This window comes from Artemia franciscana, chromosome 10 (assembly GCF_032884065.1).
Source record: "Artemia franciscana chromosome 10, ASM3288406v1, whole genome shotgun sequence".
NCBI lineage: Eukaryota > Metazoa > Arthropoda > Branchiopoda > Anostraca > Artemiidae > Artemia > Artemia franciscana.
In genome coordinates, this window is record NC_088872.1 from 12,369,074 (window position 1) to 12,382,876 (window position 13,803).

The 13,803-nt window shown below is 35.6% G+C and overlaps 1 protein-coding gene across 5 annotated transcripts in view; it reads left to right on the plus strand.

The window, feature by feature from the left end:
* LOC136031795 (rho GTPase-activating protein 7-like) overlaps window positions 1-13,803 on the plus strand; it is a 259,438-nt gene that overhangs the window by 223,975 nt on the left and 21,660 nt on the right. For all 5 annotated transcript variants that reach the window (XM_065711587.1, XM_065711584.1, XM_065711588.1 and 2 more), the window contains 2 exons: window positions 1,750-1,851; window positions 5,860-6,154. In XM_065711587.1, coding sequence (XP_065567659.1) covers window positions 1,750-1,851; window positions 5,860-6,154 — 397 coding nt within the window. The remainder of the gene's footprint in view (window positions 1-1,749; window positions 1,852-5,859; window positions 6,155-13,803) is intronic.

Sequence of the window (13,803 nt, forward strand, 5' to 3'; positions counted from 1 at the left end):
GTCTTGGCCCAAAGCCCCACCCCATATGCTTACTTGTTTGGTTGCACCATTTTAATTCTTATGAAGAACAGTAAAGGCTATTTCCAGTCGATCTCCTTAATTGGCATTCGCACGTGTGTCTACATAAATTTGCATATTTAAACACGCATCCCCCTAGGTATCAGTGTGCAAAGAATTCTCATAAAATCTGGTACTTGGCTGCACCACGTTACGACTAAGCATCCAGTTCTGGAGTCTAGAACTTTGTTCATGTTCAACCAATCAAGAAGTCTTTTTGTCACTATAAGTTATTATCTTCGCTTAAGAGTGGCATTCGCAGATGTGTCTGGCCAGCGGCGGACTGGCAGTACAAGGAGGTTGCCAAGTTTGACCTTTTGAAGATGTCTGAGGGAAACGTTTTTACCCTGGGAGGGTGTCTAAGAATCCGCCTTGTTCTCCTCCTTCGGATAATTCCCCTCGCGGAAATCTCTCCCCTGAGAAAAATACCCCTGAAAGTCCCCCCCGGGAAATTTTCCCCACGGAAAATCCGGAAACTTCCTTGCTTCATCATACAGAGCATTTGTTCTGAAACGGTGCGTTATCGGCAGTAGGTACTCTATTATGGCGCCTAGTCTGTAATGCACTGCATATCAGAATTGCACCATTTCAGCGAAATAGTGAGTTTTATTGAAGTGGGCGAACTGCAAGCATTCCGAAGAGGAAAACTAGTTTCTGGCACTATGAAAATGTATCGAATCCTATCTTAATTGCAGGCGAAACAAGAAAAAGTAGCACTTGGCACCCTGATGGTGTCAAGTGCTATTGTTTTTAGTTTTTTGGTCCCCAGTGCACCCAGTGCCGTTTTCTTGGGGGTGCACCTGCTAGGTGGCAGGTGGACAGATGGCCTAGTCTGCCTCTGTATCTAACTGACTTCTATGCCTAAGCAAGTGCATTGTCAGACAAAGATGTTTATGTATGGATGTATTGCTTTACCTACATGCGAACATCACTTTAGCTGACCAACAAAGCCACAGAAAGTTCTGTCGACGAAGCCGACGAAGCAAGATATATGCACTAATTTGCTTCGTACAAGGAAGTTGTTTTTTGTTTTTATTTTTCAGAGTATTAATTCACCCGGGAAACATACCAGATGGAATGGTATGGTTGGGGTCTATCCATCTTTAGGAAGAGGTCACCTGTTGAAAGTTATTTTTAGATATTGCTAGCCAATAAATTGCAGGAAATTCCCATTATTTATGCTTTCTTTTTCATGTTTGAATTTAATGTACAACTACAAATCATATCTTGCTTTAACATCCTTAATTAAAGTAATAAATGAATTGAATTGAGTTAATTTGAATTACCTATTAATGCTATTAATCACAATTTATACCTGAATGCTGATAATCACAATTCACAAAAGTCAGACGCAAACACAGCTGCGTACGCTTTTCCTCCACACTGATCCGTTCGAAGTTTCACCCTGTACCCACTCCCATTAAATTCAAATATGCCTTTAGTAATTCCTTATGGCCTCATGTGAAAAAAACAGTTTTAAGCAAACAAAAAGAACAAAAAGTAAAATTCTATGTAATAAGTTCTTCTATGTGAAATTTTAAGTCAATAAAGAAGAATGAAAAGTTTTTGAGTCAAAAAAGTTTCAAGACTAAAAAACTCTGTTTCTGTGCGATTGTTTTTTGTTTTTTTTATCTTGCAAAATTTAAGTGTTTTTAGGCTAGTTCTGTGTTTTATTCTTATGTTTTTTTAAAGGATACTATGATGATGATCTAGATGGAGGAAGACGAAAAATGTCCTATCAAGGGGAGATCTCACAAGGCAATCGGCTGAGATTGACTTTGGACTTAAATAATGGTATTTTTCTTATTTCAATTTTTTTTTCCAGTAAGCCATGCAAAAAAAAAGGTTTAAAAAAGTTATTTAACCCCTTGACCAAGGAATGCTGTGGAAGAATGCAGTATGTAAAGAAAATTATGAAACTAACCTGGCGAATTACAACTTTTCCTCTCCTTTTTACTGAAAAGAACATTGCAGGCAAGTCAACTGTTAGCAATCGAAATGGTTTAATTGTTAGTTCAACCAATTTTCAGAATAATTGTGAATTCCTGTTTTAGTTTCACCCGTGGAAAATACTAGTCAGACAATTATTTTACACTTTTTTTTAGAATATGTTCTATTTAACTTTAAAGTTTCCTTTTTAGTGCAATTTTTTAACCTGTCAAGAGTTTGTCAAGAGTATAGTTTTAGTGCAAAAAAAAAATAAAAAAATAACGGTGTCCAGAAAAGAATGTGAAAGTTCTGAAGAAAAAAGTTTTCTTTTTGTTTTGTGCAATTTGAAAAACTGTTGCAAAAAAAAATTTAAGGGGCTTTCACACTACGTCGTACACAGTTCGATACCATAACTTAAGGTTTCACGTCACGTTGTGAAATCTTGCAGAGTAAATCTTGTTCGTAACGTAGACCGTATCAAGAAGACTCAAGCTCTACATGTAATTTTACGTTACGTAAATTTATACTACCTCATGAAAAAGTCAATATAGTAGCAACAAAATAGAATTTTTGGGTGAGTAAATAGTAAAGTTTTAAAATATATTATTAAAAATATCCTAAAAAGCCTTTAACGCAGATAAGAATTTAAATATGTCCTTACCACACCTCTCATTTTTGAATAGTTTGCTTAAAATGATTTTAGACGATGATCATGATAGTTTATAACTTTTACGTTAGCCAGCTTTGAAAGTACTGGTTTATATGTGAAAGGGTGCACATGATGGAATGTAGCTTAACCTAAATTATGGACGCTGTGAAACAGTCGCTTAATTTACTGCAATAGAAAAGTCAAAGGGATAAGAAAAAATAAGTCAACATTTAGTTAACACAATTAAATTAAATAGAATCAAGATAAAAAAATATTCTAATGTTAGAGTCAAGAACGTATCCAAGATATTTTTTGGGGCGGGAGGGGGGTACAAAAAAAAATGCGTGAAAAATTCATTTATATTAATTTTTGTTAGTTTCTACGAAACGGACAAACATTTCGGGGGAGAGGGTTAAACCCTCTCCTATCTCTGGATACGGCCTTGGTTAGTGTTTAGGTTTGACAACTATTTCTACACACAAACGGATGATTTACTAATCCCATTTGTTCAATTTTTCAGTAATTTTTTTTTTCAAAAAATTATGTAAGCGTTTGGACAAGGAAAATCATGGAATGATGAATGCCTTTCATTATATTTAGTATAAATGTGTAGTTGTCCTTTATGAAATGATAAATATTTTTAGAGCTGGTCAAAACCGACAGTTATGTTAATTCACAGAATTGACATAGATTTCCAAAAGATAAAATATTTCTGGTTGAATGAAATAGTTGCTCTTATAAAATTTAATGATTATGGTTACATAATTTTTTGGGAAATTGAAACAAGTCTTCTTTTGATTAACTATTAGCGGCACTAGATCTGATGGCATGTTATAGAATGTAGTTTGAAATTCCTTTTGATTGAGTCAACGAAACTTTTTTACGGGGAAACCCCCCTAGCTGTAGTCTTAACTCTTTAGGAAAGATGGGGCCAGCCATGCCTCCACTGTCAGTCCCAAAATATTATTCCTTTTTAAAGCTTTTCCCAGAAGAACATCATCAATAACCCCCCTGAAATGTTTGTCTGGCTCATGAATTGCTTGTGAAAAGCAGGTAAAAACTACTAAAACTTGAAACCCTCTTCTTGTTCATCCCTTTGATTGGGGGGGCAAGCCCCCCCCCACAAAAAAACTAACACTCTCCTCATTTCCACATGTTTGTCATAATTTTCCCATAGGGCCCCTTGTGAAGGGGATTCATCCAAAACTTTATATGAATATAATCAATGTGAAACGTTTCATAAATATAGTTTTTTTTACAAAATCCCCTCCCCCCCTCCTTGTTTTTCTCCATCTTGGTAAAAAATGAGAAGTCAAAGTGTTTGTATTCGTGGAAGTTCAACGTATCACTAATTCTTCATCGGGAACACATACTCCTCACAAACTTGAAAAGTTTCTACGCTAGGTTAATGATGCTTCCATGAATTGATCTGTAGGCGAAATTTTGGATTGGTAAGGTATTTTTGTTATCCCCTGAAAAAATCCTAGATGCCACCCTTTCCCACTGTATAATTTTTTCTGAATTGTTTCATTTGTTATAGATGATATCTCAAAAGCATATTAAATTATTCCTTGAACTTGAATTGTTACAATTATACTAATACGTAACTGAATCATCACCGTTCGCCAGACCTCCGCATGCCAAGGTCTCAAGAAGGCACTGGTGCAGGGGAGTAGGTCTGCAGCCCCCTTTCTTTTTAAATCTCAGACATACTTTTAGCAACTTCGATTGGAAAAAAGAAGAAATGTCAGGCCAATTTAAATAAGAGACTACGGACTTTTAAGGGTGAAAAGTAAATTACGAAACTGGCTTTGCCAATAAACAGCAAGACAGTATTACCATTACCAGTAGTCATAGCAACAGTGAGCTGCTCACAAATTCGAAAAATAGAAAAAAAAGTTGAATAAAAATATTTTTATCTGAAATCGTGCACTTAAGCTTCCACTTCAACTAAGAAGTTTATTTTAAGAGCTCTACCAAATAAATCTTCAACAGTGGTAGCAAAATTGCAACAACCAACAAGCTTCACCAATAAATAATTCCTATTTGAAAAAAAAGCAAGGATTATCTTAATATTACTTATCATTTTTTTTTTTGGGGGGGGGTCACGTTTCAGCAAGAGGAACGTTCGTCTCGACCTGAGAATTCAGGAATGCAGAATGTATGGAAAGGGGGGGAAACTGAAAAAATCGGAATATTAAGGGTGCGTTTCTAAGCATCATTTGCTTGCTGATACTCACGCTAGCCATTCTCTAATTTCAATACATCTCAGAGGAAATCCACTGCTCCGCCGATTTTGTCATTGCTCCAGTTGAGGTCAAGAACTTTCTTTTTCGTACTCATTGCTCTATTATTTTCGGGTTGTCTCTTCTTTGTTGTGACAATCTTAATAGTTGACGTGAAATTACAGTGATCTGCAATCAAACCATACGTTCCCAGCATAAACTCCTGCTCCCTTTGCTCCCTGTATAAACTCCCTTTTTATGTTAGTACTACTCAGCCGTTTGCTGATTTTCGCTTGCCAGTGTTTATCACGTATACGTCACGTTGTTTATCACGTACACGGTACACGTATCTACGTGCTCTTCGTTTACGTCAGCGTCTATTGCCGTCCGATAATAAGCTTGTTGAGGCATTATGTGCCTCTCTTTCACCCCTTTCTTTATCAGTATGGTAAAAGTTGCATGAGCCTTATCATTTTTGCTAGGATAGTTTTTGCTGAAGTTCTATTCTTCTTAGATATTTTTTGTTGTTCTTAATTTTTATGTATTATTTTTTATAGCTGTTATTTTTACATTTGGCTGGAATAAGATTATTAAATATTGGCACTGTCGAAGGTTTGGACTATTCCGTACCTTTGCCGTGAAAACATATTTACAATACTTGCGTGGGGGTGGGGTGCTGTGCAGGTTTCAGGATTGGCATTTTCTACAGTTATATTCAACAGTGAAGGGAAACAAAAATGCAAAATTGTACTTGGCTAAATAAAAAAAGTATAAGAGAAAGAAAAAATAAAAAAATCGCCACTAGAGTTGCCTATGTCCTTCAATGGGGACGAAGCCTAATAGGATTATGCAATACCGAAGAAAGACGTCGTAAATCTGTATGATTTGTAAAAACAATGGTTTAACGTCATAATTACCTTATTAGACTTATAAGGGCTAAAACTGCAGAAGCTTATTAAAACTACTGAAATTTACTCTAATTCAAAATTTACTTCCAAGGGCACAGACAAAACGGAAGTGAGTACTTGACGTCTGGGACGCCCGATGCTATTGACGGTCGAATTGGGAAATGGTCACCAATAATCATCAGAAACTCCAACTTCGACATTTTTAGAGCACGGAAAGTTAGCTGTGGCTCTAGTCAAAATCGAGACTTACCTTCAAATGGAGAGCGCAAGAATTCAAAAGACCTTGATCTGAGTGAAAGAGGCTCTGATCTTCAAAGCCAAGGGTCTTCTGGGAGTATAGGGGTACACTGTGACAGTGACCTTGATGGATCGCTGCAGCTTGGGCGGTAAGTATTTTTGTAACTTGACCCTTTTTTAAAGGTGTTTTTTTGCACTTAAAACTAAGACTGGCTTGTTTTTCTTTCGTCAATTGACGCAAATTTCCACTTTCTCTGTGAATCAAAAAGGTCCCATTAATATTATATATTTTTTCTCGTTTTCATTATTTTAAATATTTTCGTGTCATTTCCCATTAATTCGTTTGAATTCGTCCTTTTCCCGAAACTGAATTCCTCTGTTTCTTCACCACTTGTCGGATTTCAATATACTGTTACAATTAATTTAAAGCTTTTTTTAGTTCTGTCACTACATAGGAACGTCCCTTTTTCTTTTGAAGAGCCTAATTTGTGCCTTACTCCTATTCTTGTTTAATTCTTATGAGATGCCCCCACCTATACTTTTGTGTAGTATCCCTTTGCTTTGACTGCTTTAAAGTTTGACGATTTCCTCCCTCCTCCCCCGATATAAGCTCTTGCATACAGTCCTGATCCCAGGGTGTTTTTGATATTACCTTAAATATTGTCTTTGTATAGTAACTAACTTTCAATTTTTCTTGTACCATAGTTCCCATAACAGTTTTCGTGATAATAATAAAAAAAAAAAAAAGTTTCCCGATAGTGTCGCCACGGTAAAGTTACTGTCTAATCTACAAAAGTAGAGAAAGTCTGGAACATTTTTGCCAGAAACAATTCAGACAATGAAAAAGACTCGAGACACATATCCTCCACGTTCGACAGGAAACTAATAAAAGCAAGTTCATTGACCGTAGTTAACCTAGTAACTTATATTATTTGGTGTATTCTCCGCTTACGAAGCTTTATTGCTGCTATGAAATGAATGAAAATATGAGGCGTGAAAGGAATTTGGTTGTTATTTTACTGTAAGATGACTTCGGGTGAAGGTATTTTTATTTCATGGGCAGAGTTTTACAGAAACTTAGGATTTTTGGAAGTAACGAGAGGTAAGTTATCGAGTTTTGAAGCTCGAATTATCGATTTTGAAACTCGAATTATCAAAAGTTATCGAGTTTTGTAAACGTTTATTCTTTTTTGGTGCTTAATCAACGTAACTGGTACTGGTACATGGGTGTTTTGTATGATTTCTTTCGTATATTTTCGAGTCATAAAACTACTTTTGGGACTTTATTATACTTGTGCCCCCCCTCTCCTTCATAGATTTGAGAAAACCCCCTAAATAAAGTCATGGGTATATGCCACAACCTAATGATCTAGCCTAATTTTTTATTTATTTTATTTTTCGGAAAGCTAGTCCTGGAATACGACTAGACTATCCTTTCCCGTATGCAAGAGGATGAAGGGTAAGGTCCCCCTTCTTAAATGAATTTTACTTTTTTTCTATTTTGTCAACACTGGCTTCCAGAAACTACTTTCTTGAAAGGTCCAACCCACCATTGACCAGCTTGAGCTGAACCAACCTGAAATGTCCAACCAATTCACGTAGATGTTGGGGCGGGGGGTAGGGCAAGGATTTTTTAAATGAAGGAAAAAATCAATATTTCAAGATTAAAGGGAATATTTTTTCTTTGTAAGTACCGAAAGAGAAATTCTCAAAATAGAGGGGGTGGCAATAGCTGCCCCCTCAAATTGCTGCACGTGGCTGATGTATCTGCTGTAGACATTTGTGTATACGGCTAAAGCTCTACGAGCGATGATCAGAGGATTTCCTCTGGGGTTTGTGCCTAAAAGTGCATTTTCAGGCATAATTATTGAAATCTACGCTGATGTCGTTATTGAAATCGACTAGGAAGGGAGATCTAGGAGACAACTGACTCCGATATAAGGTTTAAAATTTTCATGAAACTGGTGCAAATCAGTTTCATTGAAATAAAATAGAGGAAATGGGGAAATCATCTTGAAAATATGGAAAATTTTTAGAATGTTGAAAATCATCTGAAAATGGTGAAAAGCAAGATTTATTCTATTTAATGTCCTCAATAAAATATTATCTCTTGTCCCCTAGACACCCCCAGTGCACCCATAGGCTTAATATTCAAATTACATTTTGCATTTTAACGTGTTTGTCATAATTTTCATGTGTGGTTGCCTACTTCTGAAGAGGACCCCCCCCCTCACGCATAAATAAGTGTGAAATTCGCTACTGATGAATCATGATATACAGACGAAAATTATTACCTCGTGGTACTCCTCCCTTCACCCTTCTCCAAATGTCAAAATTGTGATGATTTTCCTATAGGGTCTCTAGTGAAGGGGATTCCTCCAACGCCGTATATATGAATATAATCACTGAGAAACCTTCCATAAATATATTTTTCCCAAGGTCTTCCTTCTTCCCCTTTATTTTTCTTTGTATAGGTAAAAAAAAAATGAGAAGTTCACAGTATGTTTCCTTCTCCCTTCGGAACATATACTCTTTATTACTTGAAAAATTTCTATGCTAGGTGAATGGGACTTCCAGGGCTTGATCTGAAGGCATAATTTGGGCTTGGTGGTGTATTTAAGGTCTTACCTCTGCTCCATTCCTAATTGTAAGTCTTGAAAATTGCATGAAGATAGGAGAACCCCAACTTTTTAGTAAATATGTATTTGGGTTAGAATACAAAGAATCGCCTTTCTTGAATTGTAAGTGGTTTGTTACGATCTCACAAAACTGGGAAAAATTGGCAGTGTAATTTTGAATTTTTGGATGAAAAAGGGGTCATGTTCTGTTAAATAGCTTTTGGTAATAGCAGGGATCAAAGAAAAAACGAAAAAAACAAACAAAGCAAATTATTAATAAAATTAAGCTGAAAACATATGATAACAAACAGTTTAAGGAGGTTGTCATTTCTTTGAAGGTTTAATTGCCTTTAGGAATCAACAGATTGAGTTTTCACAGACAAACGGCGTTGCCACAAAAAAAAATATAAACTGTTGACAAAATTTAAGCCTAGAGCCATACAAGTAGGGAAGAGATGAAAGAAAGAATATGGAAATATCCCTCTCGGCCCCAAATTGAAATTTAATGTCATACACGTAGATGAACGTAGATCATACAAACAATTTCGCACGTTAATTAATTAAAATTATTAATTACGCTAATTAATTACGTAAATTAATTAAAAATTAATTTTATCTCCATTTATACAAGATTAAATACGGTGCTATATTACCGGCTGAAATCAGGTGCCCTACTTCTAAATAGCTTGTTATTTAATTGGAAGCTGCATCATTCCCCTTTATGCCGAATCTGCTTTTCAGGAGATGAAACAATCCAGCATGTATATTTTGATTGCCAGGCTCAGAGTGAGGAGACTGTTGCCCTTGAGCGTTTCTGCTCCTTGGCTAAGATTCCAAATACTTATACAGCTTATACACTTATACACTTATAATTAGTGGAACTTTCTGAGTTAGCAAATGGCGGAATCCTCACTTTACGCATACAGTGGCGTCAAATGGGGGATGGGGCAAGGATGGTATGTGACCTCTGGATGTTTGGCCCCCCCCGCCAGCTTTGAAAATATATTTTTGGGAGGGCATTTTCATTGAAAACTCTTTTTTGTTTTCACTGAAAGAACCGAAAAAAAATTAAAAAACTTGCCCTCCTAGATTTTGAAAAGTATATTTAACCTCTCCCATGAATTCTTGTGAATTCAGATTTTTGTACACTTAATTAGTGTAGGTTTCAATTAATTTTCAAGTATTTTTCTTTCGGAAAGGAAAGAAGATAACTGAAACAGAAAGTTTGTGGGAACGAATTTGTAATTCTTGTGGATTTCTTTTATCAAGAGACAAAATATGCTTTAAAAATTAACGAAGTACTAAGGCTCTTCTGAAAAATGTATGGGCAATAATTTTTTTTTTGTACGATGTGAGTCCTCTTGACTGAGGAAAAGGGTTTATCCTGCTGAACCCTGTGCCCCCTCTTTTTGCTTGATGAAAACTGTTTCACGTTGAATTCTTTCAAAATGCTCTGTATGTTTTTATTGATAACAATTAATTTTATCGCTAAAAGCTGATTTTTCAAATATTCTTCAATTTCTCATTCTTCACCATTTCTTCGGATATCGCTTGTAATCTATCACAAGTTTCGCGTGTCCTGTCACGGCATTATAGTACCATTATTTAGTACTTTCAGATTTTCATGTCTCTTTTTTCATTTTTACGGTATAGTTTGCTAGTCAGCTTTTTCAGCCTTACGCAAGTTATATATTAAAAGTTAAATTAGGTTATGTTAATTTAGGTTAGGTTAATTTTGGTTATAAATATCAGAAATGGGTTAAAAATCTAACTTAACCAAGCCCAACCAAACCTAACCTAACATTACCTGTCATCATCACACCTTGCATCAAACTGAAAATTGCCATGATTTTATGGTATAGTGAAACATCGATGAAATCGATAAAGCGTATAAATCACGATATTGTGATGAATCTAACCAGGTCTTGACCTAGATGTTAGTAAGCTTGGTGTGACTCATCAATAATTATTGCTGAGCAATTCCTGACTGTAATGCAGCTAAGATATGATATTTGCAGGGCCGCTCAGAATAAATCAGGCCTCTAGGTAGAATTCTAAAGTACCAAAGGAATGAAAATAAAAATACTTTTTACACGCTGGAACCATCTTAGGTTTATCCGTACTTGAAAATTATAATTTTCTAAGATTTTTCCCTTTGGTTGTTTCAAAATTATAAAGATTTTAGTTAAGTGCCACGCCTTTGTCAGTGTTGCACGTTGGCCTGTAAATTTAATAAACACAGCCAGTTAGTTAGATTTGATAACATTTTTCGTTAATTAAAATTCAAATATACAGATTTCTAAAGAACATTCCACCTTCAAAGGAATCCTGCACGTTTTGAAGCTCTTTGGTGCCATATGTTTTTACCTTATTTTTTGGTGGTCTTTCTCGTTTTTTTCTTTTTTTAACCTTGAATCTGCTACTACGCAAACACTGTTGACAAATCTAACCAGTAGGATCATAGCGAAAATATTTGTCTACTACAGTATTGGTGCATATAAAAGCTCCTACCATTTTCTATCCCATCACGACCCAATGTATTTTTGTTAGTCTCTGAATAATGGTGTGAATTTGTATTATTCATAATTACGAAAGCAGAAAAAATGCGATGGGTCGGCCAAGTGTCCGCTACTGTCCTATCTCACAGGTATGACTTAATCGAGTGACCTATCCAGGATTTCTAAAAGGGGGGTTTGGATTAAATTTTAGCAACATGGAAATTTCCACTGCTAACTTCTAATCAACAATACAACAGGGAAATAGCCGGAATTTCATAAATAGTGGGAGAGAGATCCACGAAGAAGAGGGACTATTCGAAATTTGCCACAACATGTTTTACCAGATAGGGCAATCTAATAGCTTAGCACAGAATAATTTTAGCTGTCCCCTCCTCAACGCCCGCTCTTTACGCTAAAGTTTTTTTTAAAAAGTAGAGTTGTGAGAAAGAATCAAACTTTAGCGTAAAGAGCGGAGTGTTGAAGAGGGGCAGCCCATTTCATATACAGAATAATATCTGTTCGTTTTAATTTTTAATGTCGTTTTCTACTGTCAGTTTAAAAAAATGTTTTTGAATTAATGCAAGTTTTGATTTTGGCTTATCGTATATGAATAATTAAAAGGAAATTTGTATATTAATTTTACTTTTTTGGCTAGATGGCATTCTCAAAATTTTGATCGGACGATTTTGAGAAAAGAGGGGCCGGGTAGGGTGCCTTATTGCCCTCCAATTTTTTTGGTTACTTAAAAAAGCAACTAGAACTTTTAATTTTATTTGCGAACGTTTTTACTAGTAATAGATAAAAGTAACTTACGAATTAACTTATGTAACGAACTTCTATATTCGTATATTTTTATTACGTATATGAGGGGATTCACCCCCTCGTCAATACCTCGCTCTTTACGCTAAAGTTCGAATTCTGTTCGAATTCTCTTAGAATGACCCATGAATCACAAAGGCCGTTTAATTGAAATAGATAGCTCTTTTGAAATTACTAAAAATACTTTAGAGTAAAGAGCGGGGTAATGAGGAGGGGACAAATCCCCTTATATAAGTAATGATTTCTGTTCGTTTTAAGTTCTAATGCTGCTCCTTACTTTCAGTTGAAAAACTTGTTTTTTATTTAATTTCTTATTGTTTTTTAAATAATTCTGGAAAATCCAGCAACTCCTTCATGAAAATTGTCTTCCCAATGATAATTTCCTTATGGAAAGATCCTCCCACGTAACCACCTCCCCCGACCCCTCACCACAAAAAAATTCCACCTGAAAACGTATCCATGCTTCCCAATAACCAATACTATATGTAAACAATAGACAAGTTCATAACTTGCAGCCCTTCCCCCGGGGACTGTGGGGGATTAAGTCATCCTCAAAGGGGATTAAGACATAGTTATTAGATTTTTCGACTATGCTGAACAAAATAGCTATCTCATAATTTTGATCCGGTGACTTCGGGAAAAATGAGCGTCGGAGGGGGTCTAGCTGCTCTCCAATTTTTTCGTTCACTGAAAAAGGGCACTAGAATTTTTGATTTCCGTTAGATTGAGCCCTTTCGCGACATTCCAGGGCCACTGGGTCGATACGATCACCCTTGGGAAAAGAAAAAAAAAATGAATACACGTCCGTGATCTTTCTTCTGGCAAAAATTACAAAATTCCACATTTTTGCAGATAGGACCTTGAAACCTCTACGGTAGGGTTCTCTGATACGCTGAATCTGACGGTGTGATTTTCATTAAGATTCTATGACTTCTATGGGGGAGGGTTTCCCCCTTTTTGCGAAAATACGGCAAATATTTTCACGCTCGATAACTTTTGGTGGGTAAGAGTAAACGTGATGAAACTCATTTGTTTAAAATCAGCATTAAAATCAAATTGTTTGATGTATCTATTGGTATCGAAATTCTATTTTTTTAGAGTTTCGGTTACTATTGAGCCGGGTCGCTCCTTACTTACGGTTCGTTACCGCGAACTGTTTTTCGTGGTAACAATTTTTTTTTTTTAATTTCTCATTAGCAGAAATAAATAAGGAATGTAGCTTTTGATAACAAAATAGTTTTATCCTATTTAGGAAACCAATGAAAATTATACTAATCAATAATCATACATGTTATTTTTCCTTAGCACTAATAAAAACAAATAATTAAAGAATCAGTTTTTTGTGCCTTCTAAAATTTATGTTGGCAACATAGCGCATTTTTAGATAACGTATTTTAGATATTGGCTGTCTTGAACATGTAGGATAGTATGCTTGGCACAATAAAGCTGGATGGCTCTGACCACAAAAAAAAGAAATTGTTTTTTGTTTTGTTTGTTTGTTTTGTTTGTTTTTGTTCGCCTTTAATAATGTCATTACATGTGTTTGGTAACTCATTGTATCACCAAACCGCCTTACAGCTCCGCCCCCAGTTCCTTTGCCCCAATATATTCAAAGCTTCGCCCTTTACCATCTCCGATGAAGTTCCAATTTCCTTTAAATATTTTGTTATGATATATTACCACCCTATTCAGGAATAACCTGAAAAAACAGGGTAAAAGAATTTTCAAAGTTAAAATCTGACATTACCACCAATTCATTGAAGAAAAGGGGGGGAGTTAGGATCTGACATTACAACCAATTCATTGAAGAATAGGGGGGGATTTATTACCAAAATCTGGGGTGGTAATCTTGAATTTTTATTT